The 22233-nt window shown below is 42.6% G+C and overlaps 1 protein-coding gene across 9 annotated transcripts in view; it reads right to left on the bottom strand.

Moving 5' to 3' along the window:
- Positions 1-907: 907 nt before the first annotated feature.
- Positions 908-22233, bottom strand: part of LOC148020707 (uncharacterized) — a 74664-nt gene continuing 53338 nt past the window's right edge. For 8 of the 9 annotated variants that reach the window (XM_087698507.1, XM_087698508.1, XM_087698513.1 and 5 more), the window contains 5 exons: positions 4103-4207; positions 3494-3572; positions 2301-3406; positions 1774-2212; positions 908-1645 (listed from right to left, as the gene is read on the bottom strand). In XM_087698507.1, coding sequence (XP_087554633.1) covers positions 2625-3406; positions 3494-3572; positions 4103-4207 — 966 coding nt within the window. In that variant the 3' untranslated portion in view covers positions 908-1645; positions 1774-2212; positions 2301-2624. Of the gene's footprint in view, positions 1646-1773; positions 2213-2300; positions 3407-3493; positions 3573-4102; positions 4208-17631; positions 17748-22233 lie in introns of those variants that run through there. The other variant, XM_087698514.1, reaches the window with a different exon arrangement.

Raw genomic sequence — 22233 nt, 5'->3', positions numbered from 1 at the left:
AACCTAATGGCCTTTACCACATGACACACTTTCTTACTAAGCAGTGATTCGGAGTTCCATCGCTTCCAGGCTTTAGCCACCACACGGGAGTCCACGGACTCTGAGTGTCTTGGGAATTTTTGCTTAGGATATCTTGGCTATGACTCTCTTTATGAGCTGTCACATTAGGGGATGGTTGAGAACCTTCCACGCCTAAAACTAGCTCAAGAGATTTGTAAAGCATATCAACTAGGTAAGCAACATCGTACACCCTTTCCTTAATAGTCTACCACTCGTGCTGCGGAACCCCTTAGGCTCATTTATGTAGATCTTTGTAGTCCACATCCACCGCCACCTTGAATGGCGTGCTTTACTTCTTTTTGATAGTGGATGACTTCTCTAGATACATGTGGGTGTACTTCCTCAAGCATTTGGGTCCCCCCCCTTTGTGCCTATTCTACAAGCATAAAAAAGAAATTGTGAGAGACCTTTTCTAGGAGTGCACGCAAGTCAGAATCATGTGGAAATAGTCACAAAGTTGGGCGTGCAAAGGGCTGGCTTCTCTGAAGCAATTGACTGTAAATTGGTTCTTTTTGGTGATAAAGGTCCTAGGGATGACCAGACTTTAAAGCTTTGGAATGTATAACAGGCTGTTGCCATGCAGGAAATATGGAGGCTTAGGAATTTGAGGCTTTTTGGAAGGGTTAAGCTACCTCTAGTTCCAATGGATAGATGGACGAGGATTAGGGGTGAGGTTTTGGCTGCTCTCAAAGGCTTTAGATCAGTAGATAGTGTCTTGAAACTGTTTTGCAAAGGGCTTCTTAAGGCCTAAGACCAATGTGTCTTGAAGACTGCCTTTTATAGGCATTGTAAATATTTTATATTTGTTTTATTATTATCATCTGCGCATTGTAAGAAAAAACTCTTGATTAATTAGCCAATATTTACAGGGAAGAGAGAGAGAGAGAGAGAGATTTGCCCAAGAGCAGACTTGTACTCATTGGCTCTATCCATCTCAGAGAGAGAGATTCTTGCCCAAGAGCAGACTTGTCACAAGTTTGGGAGAAGGCTTGTACATGGGATCTCACTTTCTCATTGGCTCTATCCATCAAAGAGGGGAGGGGTGCCATGAAGAGGGTTTACATATATGAGATCTTGCTTTCTCTCATTGTACTTATCCCTCTATCCATCAAAGAGGGGAGGGGTTTCCATGAATCGAACTGGTGCTTGTAATGTGTATAACTTCCTCCCACTTCAGTGGTCAACTTCGCCTGTAGGGCACAAAACCCTGCCCGCTATACCTACTCCTTCCAGAGCTTGAGGCCACTGGATCACATAACATTTGGCTTTTGAATGGTGATCCTTCTGCTGCTTTCTCCAAATTTTGTTGGTCTAATTTACATGTCCTAATCCTGCCTCTGTATTCTCCATGCAACTGGCTTTTCTGGCTTGAAGACAAGAGTTTGGACTTGTTTCCTGCCACTTTCCATACTTTGGAATATTCAGTTACTACAAGCTTTTCTCTGTGTTTTGATGAAGCAACCTCTGAAGTAGTGTCTGCCACATGATTTCCCCCCCGTGTCACAGACAAGGTGTCTGCTGTCTTATGGGCTGCCAACAGATTTCCATTTTCTGCAACTTTCTTTCTTCCTGCACTGTAGGACACCTGGCAAGACATTCAAATGAAAGTTCAGGTTGTCGGTGCTTTTCAAACTCAAAATTTGATCACAAGCCATGGAGATTCCAAGGAAAAGAGGAGATTGAAGAAATAGAGGTCTGTTAAGAGTTTAGTACCTCATCAGATGTTTCCCATTGTTGTAATGAATGACCCCACATGTTATCATGCTTCATCTGCAGATCATTGTTTCCTTCAAGCAGCTTTCTGGCATGATCTGACAAACACTCCATTTTTTACGATTGACATGAATATCTTTGTTTTCTTCATGCAGCTTTCTGGTGTTGCCTGACATGCTTTGCTTTATCATGTCAAGCTCCTTCTCATCTTGTGAGGCATCTCCTGTTACAGTTACCAGAAAGGTTATCCTGAAGGCATCCTGTTCACTTGAAGTTTCACATTTCATTAGATGAGCACTTCCACATGGCTCGTCTACTCTTGATGCAACCCACTGCGCCGTAGCATTTGCTTTGACAGGTGAGCTATATCCAGTTTGTGATGAGCCTTCTTCCCCATCTTCTGTTGTAGCTAGGCCACTCGAAGCTCGCTTCATTTTACCTAACAAGACATGGAAAAGCACTCAATGTTATGTCATTTCTACAAAATCTGAAGACGATTCTATGAAGTTTGCACTAATTCTACCTACCTTCACTTGCAGTAACACTTAAAAGTTCTGTGATTCGGTTTTTCTCATCGACCTCCTTTGAGATGTCACACTTGGCTTGAGTGCAGTTTTCCTCTCTATGTTCGGGAGAGTATCTAGAGTTTGCAACAGTCCAGTCCTGTGAATCTGGATAATCGGAATGTACATCCTCTAGACTACCATTTACAGTACTGTCTTCTTGTTCACCTGATATTGGTTTGCAATCCTTCTCCTGACTCTTTGGATTGTGAGGCAAACAGCTCCAACCAGTTTGTTGACCTTCAATAGTTGTAGGCTGCACTGTAGGATTTGGTTTATAAACTGACCTTACTTTTGGAGTGAAAGGGGATTAGCAACAGCCCTATTTAAGGACCACCAAGTTGATGTATTAGCAAAAGCAGCTGCAGCTGCTGCCACTGCTGCTGCCGCCACTGCATTAGCGCTTTCCAAACCATTTTGTGCTTCAAGATTTGAAGGTGGTCTTAAAGGTACATGTAATGATGATTGCTGAGTAAGGCCTGGCCAGAACGCTGCTGCAGCTGCAGCAAAAGCTATTGGATTATTGAAGGGTGCAGCATGTGCTAGATGCCATGGTATGTAAGAGCTGCAAGGACTTGTAAGGTTAGGCAAAGCAGGTGCACCATCCATGCTTGGAACTTGATTTGGGGATAAAGAATTCTGCATTAGATTCTGTGTAGCAGAAGAGGAAGATTGGAAAGGAGAAGAATTTTCAGATGAGTTTGTACAGTGCATAAATGGTTGTAAAGGAGCAATCAGTTGTTGGAATGTGGCCGCTAAGTTAGAGCTTGACATCTCTGAAGTTATATTCTTGTTGTCGATGGTTCCATTGTCTGGTTGATCTGGCAGCATTTCTTTGACAGGTGACAATTTACCTTTAGTTGCCTTGGTTGATCGATCAAACACCAATCCTGACAGACTTTGCAGCTCTTTTGCAACTTCAATGGCTGGGTCACTATTTTGACTTTCTTCTGACTGCATCTCTTGAAGGTTCTCATGAGACTTTCCAGCAGACGCATTGTCATCTGCTCTTCTTTGTTGACAAGGATCATAGTCAACTGCAGGGGGTACACTGTTTATCGAATCTCTATCTGCAAGGAAGCATGCACAGGAAGGAAAAAATCAGGCATTTATGCAGATTTTCACATTCCTATGGTATATGTCTTAACAATTTTCACCAGGAATTCTTAAGAGAGCAGGCTTGGACTCTGATTTTGGCCTAGGCACTTTGTCATTGGATGGAATGACTCCCACACACTGCACCAAAAAAAATGTTCATGTCAGTAGGCTTTAACATTCCCTGGATTAAGGTTTTGAGATATACCAAAGTAACCTCTCGATGAACACAATATGCACTGTGTGGCAAAGTTTGCAAATAGTAACAGACAAAATTGCTGACTACACAAAGCCATCAGCGATGCATCACAAGTGACAGATATAGAGGATATGAAGAATGTTGACCTTTTGTCACAGTGAACAAAGACATTTAACATACCATAGCCTCATAAAGTAACACTTTCAAGAGTTGCAAGAAAAATGATGAAGTTGAATAGGTGAAAAAAGATTTATGTCAAGCTGAAAGATTGACAGGTGACCTAAAAGATTGATGGTAATAGAGTCAAAATACAAGGCTTGCCATGTTGCTGTTTGTGATGAGGATTGGCATACTGGATGATTTAAGTGGCTGATCAAAACATGGAGGTCAGAGAGATGAGAGGGAATGTGGGAAAGGTGGCTATACACACATTTTCAAACAGGTCTTGTTATGGTGATCAAATGGCTCTCACCTTTCGTGGGTAAGGATGGATTGGCTTACGCTTCGGCCTTGGAGGTGGGATATCAAAATCTTCAATTGCCTCCTTGGTGACACCTAAAGATGCTTCCTTCTTGATCTGTGGTCAAAGTCACAAAAAGCTCTTGAATAACAGAGGCCATTTATAAACCTTTTTTAATTTTTTCCGAATCCTAATGCATCTAACTTATAATTATTTGTTGTATGTTTCAAGGTTACAGCCTCAGCAAGAAAACCAAACGAATACATTTCAATATGAAGAAATCATAGGATCCAGTTGATTCAAATTCACCAATCCATGAATGCATTAAACAATGATAGCTTCCTAAAGTACTTAGTAAATTCATAAACAATCAATTGACAGATATATATATGAAAAAGTGGACAAGCAATCAGCATCTTGAGTAAAAGAAACCCTGCTGGAAAATTTTATATCAATATCCTCGTAGCAATGGTTACTCCATTGGAATTTGACATGGAACAACATAGTATGAATAGTTGATGCGTTTTAATGCTGAAAATTATACTATAACTGACTTGAGTTGGTACACATCTCCCAGTTAATAGACGTGCCTCTTGTCTTTCAAAGAGGGTGCTTGCTGAACACCACCCCTGCAATAATTAGATTAGCAGACAATGGAGGGCAGCTTGATGTATCTGCTTGAACCAAACAGGTTGAATAGCAAAAGTTTAGCAACAGGATTGATTCCTAATCAACCAACTGAAGGTTTCAATATGCAACTGGCATGTAGGAACATTAGCCATGACAGACATGCACAAAAATGAACTCCGATGAGGTTATGCTGTTTTCAGCCAAAGCAGCAGCTTTAGACTGCTCTGCTATTCAAAACTCAAAGTGAAACATGGCTATTACAAAACACCTCTGCCAGCTTTCCTTGGCAACCCAACCATTCCCTCCTTGGTGATGTACAACACATCACAAAACAGGGCAGCAAGCATACAAAAGCTGACAAGGTAAGGCTGATCAAAACCACTAAAAAAGCGTGCTCGCAGAACAAAGCAATTTGAATAGCAAAATTTTGCTAACCGGATTGGGTCCTAATCAAGCAACTGAAGGCTTCAATATGCAATGTCATGTAGGAACATTGGACATGATAGACATGCATAATATTGAGTTCTAATGAGGCTATGCTGTTTTCAGGAAAAACCAGCACCTTTAGACTGCTCTGCTGGTCAAAACTCATAGTGAAATATGGCTATTACAAAACATCACCTCTGCCAGCTTGATTTGGCAACAAATGCTTAACTGCTCCCCCCTTGATTATGTACGACACCTCACAAAACTGTGTGGCAAGCACATGGAAGGTGACCAAGCAAAGCTGATCATAACCACCTAAAGAGTGTGCTTGCAGAAGCAGACAATGGAAGGAAGCTTCGTGTATGTGCTAGAACAAAACACCTTAGCAAAAGTTTACCAAGAAGATCGGGTCCCAATGCAATGCCATGTAGGAACATTGGACATGATAGACCTCCACAAAATTGAACTCTGATGAGGCTACACTATTTTCCGAGAAAATCACCAGAAAAGAAGCAGCTTTAAACTGCTCTGCTGGTCAAAACTAAGGGCAAAACTTGCTATCACAAAACATCAGTTCTACCAGCCAGGCTTGGGCAACAAATGCCCAACTATTCCCTCCTTGATGATATGTCACCTCACAATGTCACGATTGTGGGAGAGAAGGAAGGAGTCCCACTTGTAGCTTTCTCACTTACACAATGGGGGAATACACACAAAGGTGGAGGCTGAAAATAGTTTTCCTCTTCTTAGTTGTGTAAGCCAAAAAAGAACACTTGTACAGAGAAATAGAAGAACCCTATATATGGGTCTCAAACCAAACTCAACTAACTAAGGTGGCATACTAACTGAGCCACGAACTAGAGTAGATAAGGATAGCTGTCATCTAGTTATTATTCATGGGCGGTGTACCAACCGCATCTGCAACTAACAAGTCGGTGACATAAATGCACAACGGTCACCCTGGTATACCACGAGTGGAGCTCGATATCTCAGCACTCCCCCTCGAGCTCAATCCCAATTCCTGCACACCAAGCAGGTCTCTGAACTTGCGCAGCTTCTCTGCACCCAATGCCTTCGTGAATATGTCAGCTACCTGATCCTCTGTGCCGACATAAACTAGATCAATAAGACCTAGTAAAACTCCCTCTCGCACATAGTGATAATGCACCTCAATGTGCTTTGTTTTAGCATGATAGACTGGGTTATTTGCCAAGTATATACTACTCATGTTGTCACAATAAATGACAACTGGCCCATCTGTAGGCTGATGCATATCATAAAGTAGCTTATGCAACCAAGCTACCTCACATACAGCCATTGTTGCACCCCTGTACTCAGCCTCTGTGCTCGACAAGGCAACTGTAGGCTGTTTCTTGCTGCTCCAAGTGACTGCACCACTCTCAAAAGAGAACACATATCCACTGGTAGATCGTCTATCAAAAGTACTACCAGCCCAATCAGCATCGGTGTATCCATGCAACTATATCTGAACCCCAATCTCATAAAATAGTCCATACTGCAATGTGGACTTCACATACCTGAGTATGCGTCTAGCCGCATCCAAATGCGGTTTCCTTGGAGCCTGCATAAACTGCCTTACCAATCCAACAGCATAGCTCAAATCTGCCCTGGTAATAGTCATATAAATCAAACTTCCTACTATGCGTCTGTACATAGTAGGGTCTTCCAGAAGCTCACCTACATCTGCGTTCAGCTTCACATTCTGCTCCAAAGAAACTGAAATAGACTTACAACCTGTCATCCCATATTTGGACAGCATGTCCAATCCATACTACCTCTACAAGAGCCGTATCCCACTTGGTGATCTAATCACCTCAATGCCCAAGAAATAACGCAGCTCTCCCAAATCCTTCATCTCAAACTTCTGCATCAATAGCATTTTCACATAAAGGATATCTTCATCACTATCACCTGTCATAATTGTAAAATATTACACGGCGCAGCGAACAGAATCTGAGAAAGAGATAGAGAGTACACAACAGATAAGAGGAGAATCAGTAAATTCTTTAACTCCAAACAACTGATACAAAGATGGCTCTGTCCACCCGTGTGCTTCCACTGTGTGAAGCTTAGATGGCGATCTAGACAGAAGATAGGTGAAGAGCTTAAGGCTAGCTGGAACAACAACTCTGACTGGGTAAAAGATGAGTGAGTGATGGCTGCGAAGGGGTTTAGCTTTTATAGCATGCGAAGGTCGTTAGGTCGGCCTGCTGACCGACCTACCATATGAGCCTCCCCTAGTCGGCCAGGGAATATTCTCTTTACAATAGGGACCCCTTTTAACTCCCTTACCACGCAACTCAATGCAATGTGCCTGGAGTTGCTACCAGCTTAACCACTCCGTCTAACCCAAAGATTAGACCCACAACAGTCACCTTTTTGCCATCCGGTCACATAGACCTCATCTGATATACAAGTCAGGACTCAACCAATGTCCGGGCTCACATTTGGCTTCTCCTCATAATGGGGGTCTTACAACTTTGAGCACCATGGATCATTGGTAGCACCTAATGAGGGTGGGGCATTGATCATATCCAACATCCCCCCTCAATGTCCACCCATAGGTGAACTATCTCCTCGGCCCAATGCCGAGTCTCTGAAGATGAACTTGAAGCAGATCCTTCGTAAGTGCTTTGGTGAAGATATCTGCTCCATTCTCCTCTGTTGGACAATAGACCAATTCCACTATCCCATCCTCCATCAAATCACGCACATAGTGATACTGGATCTCTATATGTTTGGTGCGTGCATGAAACACTAGATTTTTGGCAATGGCGATGCAACTCTGATTGTCACATCTCAGCACAGTTGGTTCTTCATCCTGCACTCCCATATGCCATAGAATCCTTCTCAACCATACGGCCTCACATGCAGCAAAACAAGCTGCCTTGTACTCTGCTTCGGTAGAAGACAATGCCACTGTTGGTTGCTTCTTACTAATCCAAGAGAAAATTCCTGAACCCAAAGAGAAACAATAACCAGAAACTGACTTCCTGGAATCAATGTCTCCTGCCCAATCTGAGTCACAGTTCCCCACAAGAGAAGTTTCAAAACTGTATGTGATACCATAGTCAAGAGTTTTCTTCAAGTATCTGAGCACCCGCATCCCAACCTTCCAATGACTCTCATGAGGTTTGTTTGAGAACCTGCTCAAAACACCAACAGCAAAACCGATATCTGGTCTGGTGTTACACAAGTAGATCACAGACTGCCGTTACACAAGTAGATCACAGACTGCTGACCAACCTCCTATACCTCCCAATGTCTGCTAATGCTGATGTATCCTCGATGGATAACTTTGCATTCACCTCCATAGGTGTAGCTATCTCCTTGCACTCGGTCATGCCAAATGCCTTCAAGATCTCCCATGCATACTTCTTCTGAGAGATGAAGATCTTTCCTGGCTCTTGCCAGACTTCAATCCCCAAACAATAGTGTAGCAAGCCCAAGTCTGTCATTTCAAACTCAGAACTCAAAGCCTTTCGAGTTTGGTTGATCATATCTTCATAGTCACCTGTAATAAGAAGGTCGTCCACATATAGGACAATCACTACAGACTTTTTACCATCCCTGTAAACATACAAGTTAGCATCTAAGGCACATCTTTTGAAGTTTAGGTTTAAAAAGAACCTATCTATCCGCTGGTACCATGCTCTGGGGGCTTGTTTCAGCCCATACAATGCCTTCTTCAGTTTACACACTTTGTTCTCAGAATGGGGGGCCTCAAACCCTGGTGGCTGAGCCACGTACACCTCCTCCTTGAGGTCACCATTTAAGAACGCTGACTTAACATCCATTTGGTACACTGGCCACTTCTTATGGGCAGCCACTGCAAGTACCGTGCGAATAGTGGTCATTCTGGCAGTTGGGGCAAATGACTCTTGAAAATCAAACCCTTCAACTTGTGAAAATCCTTGGCCAACCAGTCTAGCTTTGTACTTTTCTAAGGTACCATCAGCCTTGTACTTTACCTTCCAGATCCACTTGGTGCCAATAACCTTCGCTTTGTTGGTCGATCCACTAGCTCCCAAGTGTCATTCTTCATTATGCTGTCATACTCCGCCTGCATAGCAGCCTTCCATAATGGATCTGCAAGTGCTTCTTCTAAGTCAGTTGGCTCCTTTACTTCTCTCATAATCTCAACCATCAAGGCCATATTGACTATGTGAGCAGAAGCCCTCCTTTGCTCCTCTATTCTCTGAGACCTCCTTGGTCCGTCTGCCTTCTCCTCAACAGATGCAGGCATAGGATTATTGTGGTCATAGAGCTGCTTCACCCAGCGCGACAATGGCTTTTCCGGTGGGGTGATGTCAGGTTGGTGAACTTTTTCCTCATCATCTGAAGATGATGCTTCCTCCTCCTTAAGGATAGGGATAGCTCTCGGGACAGGTTCATAATGGACTACTTCTTCGCTTGATGATAAAGTGGAAGAACTTGCCTTCTCCTCCTCCACTGTATGCGGCTCCTCCTTGAACACCACATCACGGCTCGCGATGATCTTCTTTGCCTCTTGGTCATATAACTTGTAAGCCTTCTGCTCATCACTATAACCCAAGAAGATACATTTTCTGCTTTTTGGTTGTAACTTGTTTCTCTTCTCATCTGGAACATGTGCATAACATTCACATCCAAAAATTCTGAAATGTAAAACAGATGGTTTCTTACCAGTGTAAGCCTCATGAGGTGTTTTTCCCTTGAGAGTCTTTCTGTAGCTCCGATTTAGAATGTAGACTGCAGTATTAACAGCTTCAGCCCAAAAATGGTCAGGCAATCCCTTGCCCTTTAGCATACATCTTGCCATCTCCACAATGGTACGATTCCTGCATTCCACAACACCATTCTGCTGAGGTGTGTGAGGCGTCGTCAATTGACGCTTGATCCCTTTGCTCTTGCAAAAGCCTTCAAACTCCTTTGAGTTGAACTCACCACCACCATCTGTTCTAAATTTCTTCACACTTTTCCCTGTTTCATTCTCAACAAGTATTAGCCATTCTTTAAACTTACCAAAAGCTTGAGCCTTTTCACGAAGGAAGTACACCCACATCTTCCTACTGTAGTCGTCGACAATCAACATAAAATAAGAAGATCCCTCCAAGGCCTGTGTAGGCATCTTACCACACAAGTCAGCATGCACCAACTCTAGAGGAGCCTGTGCTCTATTCTTGCTTTCTTGTGGAAATGCCTTTCTTTGTTGCTTGCCCATCATACAAGCTTCACATGGTTCCTTCAATTCAGTTATTGTAGGTAGGTGAGCAACCATACCTTGCTTTTGTATCTCCTTCAATACTGCAAATCCGATGTGTCCAAACCTTTCATGCCAAAGCTTACTTGTGCCCACTCCAGCGGTGGCTGTAAGAGCACTTAGCTCATACAGGTTGTTCCTTCTTTCTCCTTTGCCAACAATTGTGCCAACACTATCAATAATTTATGCACCTGTCTTCTTGAACCTTACTTCATGACCAAGATCAGTTATGGCAGCAACTGATAAGAGATTTCTCCTGATTTCGGGAACATACAACACATTTGAAAGCTTTTTGACTTCACCATTTGCAGCAACAAAAGAAATAGTACATGTGCCCGCAGCAGGGCATTTAGTATCATTTCCAACCGTCACAGTGATGGATTCTTGTAGAGACTGCATAGAACTGTATAGACCTTTCTTGTTGGTCATGTGACGGGAGGCCCCACTATCCAACACCCAAGATTCAGTGGTAGATTCTTCTTGCCCCGAGGAGCACACTTCCTCAATGGTCGCCATGAATAATTCCAACTCTGCTTCAGCCGTATTGGCTGTCTCTTTCCCTTTACTTTTAAGGGTACCATTCTTTTCATCTGCCTTCTTGACACGACAATCTGCAATTGCATGTCCTTTCTTCTTACAGTAGAAGCGCTCTCCTTGAAACTTCTTCTTGCCGCCCTTCTTCTTTTTGTCACCATCATTTTTTGTGGAGGAAACACCTTTGCCTTTTGCATTGGCAGAGAATGCAGCATCTCCATTGTTGCTTCCTTCTCGGGCTTTCAGCCTCAACTCCTCCTCCATTAATAATGCACAAAACTCCTCAAAAGTCAAAGCTTGAGGTCTCACCTGAGTATTAAGGGTAGTTACTAGTCCATCAAACTTTTGTGGACAAATCCGAAGATACCTCCGAGCTAGCTCTTCGCTAGTCTTTTGTATCCCAGCGCCAGTCATCTGGTCGCGCAGATTCATAATCCGAGTGATGAATGCTTCAACTGTCTCTCCTTCAGCAAACTTCTCCGCTGCTAGTTGATTCTCCAAGTTTTGAATCCTTGTTTGGTTTCGTGTTTCGTACTGACTCCTTAGTACATTCCAAGCCTCTGACGCTTTGGTTGTATGCTGAATCAGAGTCAAAACACTATCAGAACAGCTTGTAACTAAGGCACACAATGTATCTGCATTCCTTCGTTTCCAAGCTCGTAGAAGATCTGCATTCGGAGGAATCATCACACTAGGATTTGATGGGTCGGGGGTAGGCTGTGGTTCTACGTCAGTCCCCAGCATAGTCTCCAGAAGCTCATAAGAATCAAGGATAGTTGTAATTTTGAACTTCCACAAGGTGTAGTTTGTACCATCTAACTTGCCTTCGCTGAAGGTTAGTGGACGAATCCTCAGTGTTTGAATAGCCGGTACAGCAGCACCACCTCCTGCACCGCTTCCTGATGCACCAGAACCGCTTCCCGAAGTCGACATCGTTTCTCTTTGCTGTTGAAGCCTTTGCCTCTTGCACGCTCTCCGATCTCTAGAGCCCCTTGGGCTCTGATACCATGTAAAATATTACACGGCGCAGCGAACAGAATCTGAGAAAGAGATAGAGAGTACACAACAGATAAGAGGAGAATCAGTAAATTCTTTAACTCTAAACAACTAATACAAAGATGGCTCTGTCCACCCGTGCGCTTCCACTGTGTGAAGCTTAGATGGCGATCTAGACAGAAGATAGGTGAAGAGCTTAAGGCTAGCTGGAACAACAACTCTGACTGGGTGAAAGATGAGTGAGTGATGGCTGCGAAGGGGTTTAGCTTTTATAGCATGCGAAGGTCGTTAGGTCGGCCTGCTGACCGACCTACCATATGAGCCTCCACTAGTCGGCCAGGGAATATTCTCTTTACCATCGGGCCGAGGGCTGCCTCGAGTTGCTACCAGCTTGACCACTCCGTCTAACCCAAAGATTAGACCCACAACAGTCACCTTTTTGCCATCCGGTCACATAGACCTCATCTGATATACAAGTCAAGACTCAACCAATGTCCGGGCTCACATTTGGCTTCTCCTCATAATGGGGACCTTACAACTTTGAGCACCATGGATCATTGGTAGCACCTAATGAGGGTGGGGCATTGATCATATCCAATAATAATCAAATCATCAACATAAATGACAAGTAGCATAATACCTTTCTCTGTTTTTCTCACATAAAGTGAAAATTTTGCCTTGAAAATCTGAAAGCCAATAGTGGCAAGATATTGTCCTATCTTATCAGACCATGCTCTAGGTGCTTGCTTCAAGCCATACAAGGCTTTCTTCAACCTGCAAACAAACTCAAGATGAACAGCATGCACATAACCTGGTGGCTGCTCCATATAGACCTCTTCTTGCAAATCACCATGCAAGAAGACATTCTTTACATCCATCGGATGTAAAGACCGTCCCTTTGATGCAACCATAGCAATGACTGCTCTTACGGTTGCCATCCTTGCAACTGGACTGAATGTTTCTTCATAATCAATGCCATATGTTTGTGCATACCCCTTGACTACTAATCTTGCCTTGTATCTGTTTACAGAACCATCTGCATTGTGCTTCACCTTATAAACCCACCTACAACCAATTGCATTATTATCTTTAGGCAAAGGTACCAATTCCCATGTAGCATTTTCTTCCAAGGCATCCATTTCTTCATCCATGGCTTTCTCCCATTTTTCTTTTCCCATGGCTTGCTCAAAAGAAGTGGGTTCTGGTTCCTGTATCACTTTGACTATATAAGCATAGTGAATGGTTGTAAATCCATCATATTTCAGCCTATCCACAAGATACCTAGCTTTGGTAGACCTGCGCAAAGTAAGCTCACTTCAAGGTGCTCTCAAAACATCCCTGGTCTTCCTTACTCCAGGTGTAACAACAGAAGGAATATCCAACTCATCATCAATGCTCTGTTCTGAGCCACTGGATTTACCATCCACATAAGAGTGACCTGCATTCACATCAAACATGGGCTGATCTACCTTCTCTTTTCCTTTTCGTGACACCTGCATACCACCATCTGCATTGCTTTGAGAAGATTCTCCTAATCTCAATCTGCCTATCCATGGCGAAGAATGTGAACCACTGCTAGAGGACACTCCAGGTCCACTAATATCTTGTGACTACTGCTGTGAATTCTGTGCAGCATTACAATTTTGTGCATCTACATTATCAATTACATTTACTGGTTTATACCAGCTACTCATCTCATCAAAAACAACATCTCTGCTCACTATAAACTTACGAGTAGAAGGGTTATAGCATCTATACCCTTTCTGCTACAGAGAGTAACCAATAAAGATGCACTTCTCAGCTTTTGGATCCAACTTGGATCTCAACTCATCTGGCACATGAACATAGGCAATGCAACCAAAAATTTTCAAATGAGAAATACATGGTTTCCTACCAGTATACCTCTCCTCTGGAGTCATCCCATGTATTGCTGCAATGAGAGTCTTGTTCATTATATAGATTACTGTAGCAACTGCTTCAGCCCAATAAAAATCTGGTAAGTCTTTTTCGTTGAGCATGGCACGAGATACCTCTCCAATATGCCTATTTTTCCTTTCTGCAATTCCATTTTGTTGTGGGATATAACTGCATGAATATTGCTGCTTTATGCCATGCTCCTGCAGGAACCTTGCAAACTCATTTGAGAGGTACTCTCCCCCTCCATCTGACCTTAGGCATTTTATTTGCAGGCCTGTTTCATTTTCAACCATAGCTTTAAGAGTTTTGAAATGCCCAAACACTTCACTTTTCTTTTTCATAAAATACACCCAAACTTTTATGTTATAGTCATCAATAAAAGTGACAAAATAATGATAGCCTTCAATAGATGCAGCTTTAGTAGTCCACACATCAGAGTGGATTAATTTCAATGGCTTCTTACTCTCTTGAACATGTCTAGGAAATTGTTTCCTTGCCTATTTTCCAAATTGACAGGCTTCACATACCTTATGCATTTCTGCAACCTTGAATTTAGGCAATCCTGCAACAATATTTTGGGCCTGCATTGATTTAAGTCGCTGTACATTAACATGACCAATACGTTTATGTCAGATATCAATATCTGCAACTACACCGATCCCATATGCAAACATTGCTACACTCAATTCAAGCATGTCTGCATCCAACGTAAACATTCTGCCCTTCTTCTTTTCTTTTACTATCAAGCGACCTTTATTTTTCATATCCTCAACAAAACATCCATGAGGATTAAATCTGACGTGCAAGCCCTGCTCAACCATTTGACCAACAGAAACCAGATTCTTGGTGATATTTGGAACATGAAATACATCTGACAAGTATTTCTTTTTCCCATCCTGCATAGACAAAGGAATTTTTCCAATCTGCACAATAGGATGTGCAGTATCATCACCAGTCTCCACAAATCCTAGTTTTTCCATTTTCCTTGCATCCTGCATCCATTTTGCATGACCTGTCATGTGGTTTGACGCACCTGAGTCAACATACCACACTTCGTTGCTTTCTTCTGCACTTGTCACAGAATTGTTCATGTGTTGCACCATAAATAAATGCTCATTTCTGTCTTCACCCTGTCTACTAGAAGATGCATAATTCCCTTGTTGCAATTTTTCATTCATGATGTCATTCTGCTTTTTATAGCAGTCTTTAGCCATATGACCCATTTTACCACAGTAGTAACATTCAACATTGTTGTTTGCATTTTGGCCTCTTTGCCATCCACCACGGCCTCTTTGGCTCCCTCTGCCTCTAGAGTTACCACGTCCTCCTTCATAGGACTGGTTTTCTTGAGTTTGCTACATATTCTGATTTCTACCACGGCCTCCAAATCGGCCTCCTCTACCTCTGCCTCTACCTCTTCCAGCATTTGAGTAGAAGACAGTTTCTTTTGAAGTTTCTCCTGAAAAAGATGCACCACCATTTCTCTGCTCCTCAGAAATTAGAAGAGCAATCAACTCCTCAAAATCAGGAAATCTTTCATGGATGGAAATTGATGTTCGGAACTGTGCATAATCCTTTCCTAGACCATTCAAGGTCACAGAAACTAAATCATCATCTTCCACTGGCGACCCAATGGAAGCAAGTGCATCTGCAATCTTCTTCACCTTCATGTGGTAGTCATTGATGCTCATACTTTCTCTTTGCACATTGTGCAACTCTTGCTTGAGCTGCATTTTCCTAGCTTACGTATTTGTGCTATACATTTTTGACAAAGTATCCCATGCCTCCTTTGGCGTACTTGCATCCTGAATATGCACAATCATAGAGTCTGAAATACTGATAGACAACCACTACATAACTTTTCTGGCTCTCTCATGCCATCCTTTAAATGCCTGCATTTGTTGTTGATTGGAAACATCAGGAAAAACTGGTTCTTCTTCATTTCCTGCAACGAATTCCCAATATCCTTTTCTCATAAGGAAATTCGTCATTCTAAACTTCCATGCTTGGAAGTTGTTCTTGTCAAGCTTTTCAGTGACAATCTGTGAAAGAGAATCAGACGTCATTACAGAACACTGCAAAGAATTCTGTCACTGCAAAAAACACAGCTTCAGCCTCACAAGGGCAAATCTGCAAAACTGACGAAAGTGGTATTTGACTACATAGTCACTTCCTAGTGACGATTTTGCATCAACATGTAACAAGGATGATTCTGTAACTCCCAATGTCTCTGCGCAAAGATATACGATACAATTTCTACGGTAACTTTTCACCGACCTGTTGAACAGTGATCGCACAGCAAAAAACAGGGTTTTTTCATGAGTACGTGCGGAAAACTTCTGCCTCCAAAACAGGCCCCGAAATGGCCTCAAATAAAAATAACAGGGCAACCTAGGGCTAAAGCCCTATCCCGTAGCATATACTACCCTCTTGCTACACCGCGAAAGGCGTCTCAATCTGAGACAATACACTCTTGCACTTTCCGGTTGTGCTACCTGCAGAGACTTGCTCCCAAACTCAAAAAATGAAAGCAACACTGGTCCTCTTAACCAGAACACCGCGAACTTGGTTTGCTTTCTTGAGCTCCTTACCACGAACCAGGCTCTGATACCATGTCACGATTGTGGGAGAGAAGGAAGGAGTCCCACTTGTAGCTTTCTCACTTACACAATGGGGGAATACACACAAAGGTGGAGGCTGAAAACAGTTTTCCTCTTCTTAGTTGTGTAAGCCAAAAAAGAACACTTGTACAGAGAAATAGAAGAACCCTATATATGGGTCTCAAACCAAACTCAACTAACTAAGGTGGCATACTAACTGAGCCACGAACTAGAGTAGATAAGGATAGCTGTCATCTAGCTATTATTCATGGGTGGTGTACCAACTGCATCTGCAGCTAACAAGTCCGTGACATAAATGCACAACGGTCACCCTGGCATACCACGAGTGGAGCTCGATATCTCAACACACAAAACAATCATCAAGCACATGGAAGCTGACCAGACAACTGATCACAACCACAAAGACCAACCAACAATGAAAATGATTTGATATATATTTTTTGAGTGGAGTGCAAGCGGATACACCTATGGCTAAAATTCCTACATTTTGTTGTTTTCAGTCAGACCAGGCATTGCATACACAATCATCAATGAGTGATTTTATGTACAAACGATTTATAACACAAGTTACTCATTACAGGGAAGGTGGCATTCCCTCTTATGATGGCAGCATGGATATGGACTCCCAGTAGTCCGCCAAATCATTACATGAATGAGCGAAAGGAAGAGATATAGGCAATTGCAAGTGTTGTGCAATGAAAAGATGTAGACAAAAATGATGCTGCGTAAACTAAGCTGATCACCCAAATGACAGGCCATCATCTTTAAGCATAAAAGGATGCCAGTTGAGGGAAGTTCCAAAAGACCAATGGGTGCCTAAAAGTCCCACAGAATGAAAAAAGTGAATAAAAAACTAACCAAAGGGAAGATCTAATGATGCCCCCCCACTGACTCAATGAAAGTGCCCTCGAGTAGAAGAGAATCACCCATGCCAAATATTAGGAGTGCAAGAAAGATTTAAGAAGCCAAAGTGATAAGAACCAAAGGTAATGGAAAAGCCTATGTGAAGCTCAATTAAACAATGGATAATCTACAACCTCTTGTCTCTCTTTGGATCTCTATAAGCATATGGAACATTTGGGTTCTTCATAACATCAAAACAACTTTAGCTGTTGCACCAAAATCACAGTTTGTTGCTGCTATGGAAAGCCAACCTCTGCAATAAATCTCCTCAATTGCACCATGTCTTGGGCAGCCACATAAGTGGCCTTGTGCTCAGTGGATCGCTTCTGCTCCATAAGTCTTCAGAATAATCAAATACCAACAAAAGCAATAGAACACCATAGCAATTAATGAACCCAAAATATAGAGATGAACCAGGGTAATCAATCAATCAACTACCAACAATATATAAATGGTACATGACAAGATGGCACAAGGAATGTGCAACGTAAGCGCCCTGCACCATAGACCTCTACATATAGGCACATGATATCGTAAGGTATAGAATGTAAACATAGAGTAGTGCACAAGTGGAACAAATGCAAGCACATATGGCATGCCAAAATAACAGCTGCTAACACCCTCTATCAGCTCATTGGTGAACACATATCAAACGAGAGTACCACCCAAGATGGACCATGGATACTCCAGTAGCATACACTCCTGGTGAGCACCCAATAACCAAAGTAGTGCTCCCCGATGAGCAAGAGGTACTGTAGGAAGAGAAAAGCCAATTCTCACCAATCATACCAGCCACTAGCAAGGCAGCCATGAAAATAGACTCTTCAACTCAAAGCATCAGCATGCCCTTAAGATGCCCCCAATGTAGAAAGGACACTGGAATTTTGTCATATCATATCCACCAGGAACCTGAAGGTAAAACGTGCATAACAAGTGTTTTTGCTCAAGTGTAGGTAGTGCTCCTTGAGACTCTAGACATGGACCCTAAATAGCAGAAAACAATAGTGCACTTGAGAGCATCAACATGCCTTCTCTCATTACATCACATGCCCCTCTCTGGCAAGGGGTGATTGAAGCATATAGTTGAAAGAAGCATTCTCATGTATCCATCACATTATACAAGAATCCTTCACACAGGCCACTAGCAGGTTGGGAGTGAAACCAACTAGCAATCACTATGTGATCTGGTGCTCTGGTGATGTGTAGGACCCCATCTTTGTCGTCTTAGGAAGTCACACGACACCATCTCTCCACCTTCATGTGCATGGTTGTAGTTCTGCTGAATAGTGATGGAACCAAAGACTGCTCCGAAAGCAAAGCAATCCAACACCCACTCTGAAATGCACTGGTAAGCACCATAGTGCCAACCAAAGCACCTTCCTCTGAGCATGTCCTGATCAGACTGAAAATGTAAACTTAGTTAAAAGTGCAGATTGTCAGAGAGTAGATCTGCAAAAAGGAGAACTTTAAAATGACTGCACACCAGCAAAATTGTTAGCTGTGGAAGAGAAACATCAGCTGTCCTAGCAAAAATGACAGTAGAACAGATGAAAATGTAGGCAGATCAGCAGCAAAAACACAAGCTACACACAGCCACCTAAAGGCTGAAAACTGCTGCCCAGCACTCTGCGTGACTGCTTGGACATGCATGGATAATATCAGCAGCAAACACAAGCTTTTGGAGCAGTCAAAGCGCAATCAGACCTGAAAATAGCAGGCAACATGAGAACCAGGAGACACAAGCTTTGATACCATGACAGAGAAGTGTGGAGCAACAAAAGAAGTAAAAGAGACACTGCTGATATAGATTGCAATCAACACAAAGAACAGAAAAGAGAACAGCAAGAACACAAGAACTCGAAGACAGTAGACTCGGGAAATGGAATCCATATACCAAGGCTCAAGAATAGTACAAGGGCATGGACAATGAGTTATCGATAGTGTGCACCAATATCCCTCTCTCCACCTAGAAGCAATCATGCTGTAGGATGTGTATCTGAGTGAATGACTAAGGAGGAGAGAGACTGCTATAAAAAGGCAGAAATATGCCATGAAAAATGAGTACTCTGCCATCCATAAACTAGCAACAAAATATCAATTGGCCAGCATTAAAAATACACTGGTATAAAAATGAAATGCACATAAACACAGACTTTGTCACCTATGAGACATACTTTGCAAACACCCTCTCTCAAAGCATGGATTATTAGGACAATTAAATATACAATGATAATGACTCATCATAGCACATACAACAATGACAATCATGTAGGACCAGAGATACCCAAGCAATGGCTGATTAAGTCACCACCAAAGTGGCTTGGAAAGACAACGATGTCGATGTCGACTATACCAATCCCTAATCATCGAAAGTAGAAATAGCTTGATCTCAATGCCTAACACTGATGCCTTGCAAAGGTATTTGTAACCATGGATTCCTCATCTTTGGACAATCTGCCAAAGTGTCTCCTCACATGAGCTTTAGACTCGGAGTAGAGATTGCTCTCTCTCACACCAAACAACTAGTTATGAACTTGGAAGTCAATCCCAGCTCTCGGATTTCAAAACCTACTAGACTTCATCAAGGTGTGTGGGAAGCCACAATTTACTGCACTTGCATATCTATGAGATAAAGATACCCCACCTCCACCACCCCCTCACATTCCTTATCTAGCACTAGAGAATCACGAGGAATGCTAGCACACTAGGGCTAGAAGGTCGAAGAGGAGGCCTTAATGACCTTTGCCTTCATCACAAAAGAGGAGGCCTTTGTGCCTTTGCCAAAGGGCCTAAGTCAGAATCTAAATCTAAAGATGAGGATGATGGTGACTTGTAGAAGGAGTCCTTGCCCTTCTTCTTTTTCTCCTTCTCCTTCCGCTCTATAGTTAATTCCTTGCAATCCTTTTAGAGATGCCCCTTCTTGCCACAATGGTAACATTGTGCTTCCTTCTTTTTCTACTTGACACCCCCTCTTTTAAGCTATAAAAGCATTCCTCTTGCCACCATATCAAGATGATAGCCTCCCATGCAAATGCAAAGAAGCCTCATGCTCAAGTAGCATAGAGGTCATATGCTCAAACTTAAGAAGTGTTACTGATGCTTGAGCTCATACGATGTTGGCCACACCATAAAACTCAGGAGGGAGCTTGTAGAGAACATTCCTGACAAGATGTGCTTCTGGAAGAGCGAATTGCATGTGTCGAATCTAATTTTGAATCTATGTTTCACATAAGGAATTAGTAAATCCTATTAATCACCTCGAGCTTGATAGTCTGAAGTTGACCATAAAGGGTCATAGCTCACAAGGTCAATGGAGCCTCGTACATAAGCTATAACTTCTCCCACACTTGTGAGACATCCTATAGGAAATAATCACGGAAAGAACTACACATGCATTGAAGAAGAGTAGAGTAGGTGCAAGAATCATTTGTCTCCGAAGTAAGAATGGCTTCCTCATAGTTGTCTTCATCCCAATCATTTGGAAAGGAGAGGGCATTTGGGGACGTAAGATAGCTCCTGAAATGACATGCCATAGGTGCTTCTGCACAAACCAAGCTTTCCTGACAACACTCCAAGAAAGATAGCCATGTCCCTCTAGCTTATCATCAATAGAGCCACATGAAGGAGCCATTGAGATGAGGTGCATAGGAGCTGAAAGAAGGCAAGTGGTTGGAGAGAGAGAGAGAGAGAGAGAGAGAGAGAGAGAGAGAGGCATATCCGGGATAGTAAAAAAAAGTGGCAAGAAAGATTTATCCAACTTTGGAAATCTAAGGTTCCATATCAAGGTAAAGTGTTCATGTGGAGGTTGCTCATTGGGGGTCTTCCAACTGGGGATGTCCTACGTGCCCGAAAGATTTTTGCTGGTCGTTGTGTATTCTACACTACATGTGATGAGACATTGCTTCATCTTTTTGTCTCTTGCCCTGTCGCTCGACAAATTTGGAGTTTTATTTCCCGTGTGTAGTCTTCGACGACTCAGCATCAGATGCTTGCTCGTTTGTGGATTATGGGAAACATGCCCTCTATATCTTCTTTGCATTCAGATTATTCTTGCCTTTTCCATTTCCTTAGATGGACAGCCCTGTGGCATATTTGGCGTACTCGTAATGCCTCTATTTTTGATTCAGTATTGGACATCCATGGTCATGTGGCCTGTGTTCATGGTTTAGTGCTATGGCAAATCTCTTCTACGATATCAGCTGACCTGGTTCTTCCTAACATTGCTGCTCCCTGGCTGGCTATTGTTTGCTCTACTCCTGCTGTCCTTTTTGTGTGACCTCTTTGTGGTACTCATGTAGAAGGTTGTTCTGATAGCCTGATGGCTTCATTACAGTTGTTTCCTTCCTGTTTGGTTGGCCTAAAGGCCTGATGTAAATATTTCCATACATTAATATACTCTTATTCACAAAAAAAAGAGAGAGACATTTGTGGACATAGTTGCCCAAATACCACGATCTCAACAGCTCAAGTAGTAGAGTTTAAAGCACAAAGAGAGGAATACAAGTGAAGAGAGAGTAGTGACAAAAGCATGACAACCAACACATGTGATCCATCCTCTAAGTATGTTCGGATTAGGCTAAAAATACAGACTATTGAAGAGTAGATCTAGCCAAAAAAAAAGGGACTGCACATCCGAGCTCAGCAAAACGGAAGGATCAGCAGCAAAAGTGCAGGCTGCAAAAAACAACCACCCAATGGCTGAAAACTGCCTCTGCATAGCCGCCTGGACCAGCCCAGATGAAATCAGCAGCAAACACAAGCTTTTGGAGCAGTCAAAGCGAAATCAGACCTGAAAATAGCAGTTGAAAACACCAGGCAGCACCATACCATGTCAAAATAGTGTGAAGCAACAA

Source organism: Lygodium microphyllum, chromosome 18 (genome assembly GCF_053477565.2).
Source record: "Lygodium microphyllum isolate KBCC chromosome 18, Lygodium_microphyllum_v1.1.10, whole genome shotgun sequence".
In the NCBI taxonomy this organism is placed as follows: Eukaryota; Viridiplantae; Streptophyta; class Polypodiopsida; order Schizaeales; family Lygodiaceae; genus Lygodium; species Lygodium microphyllum.
This window is presented reverse-complemented; position numbering and strand designations above follow the sequence as displayed.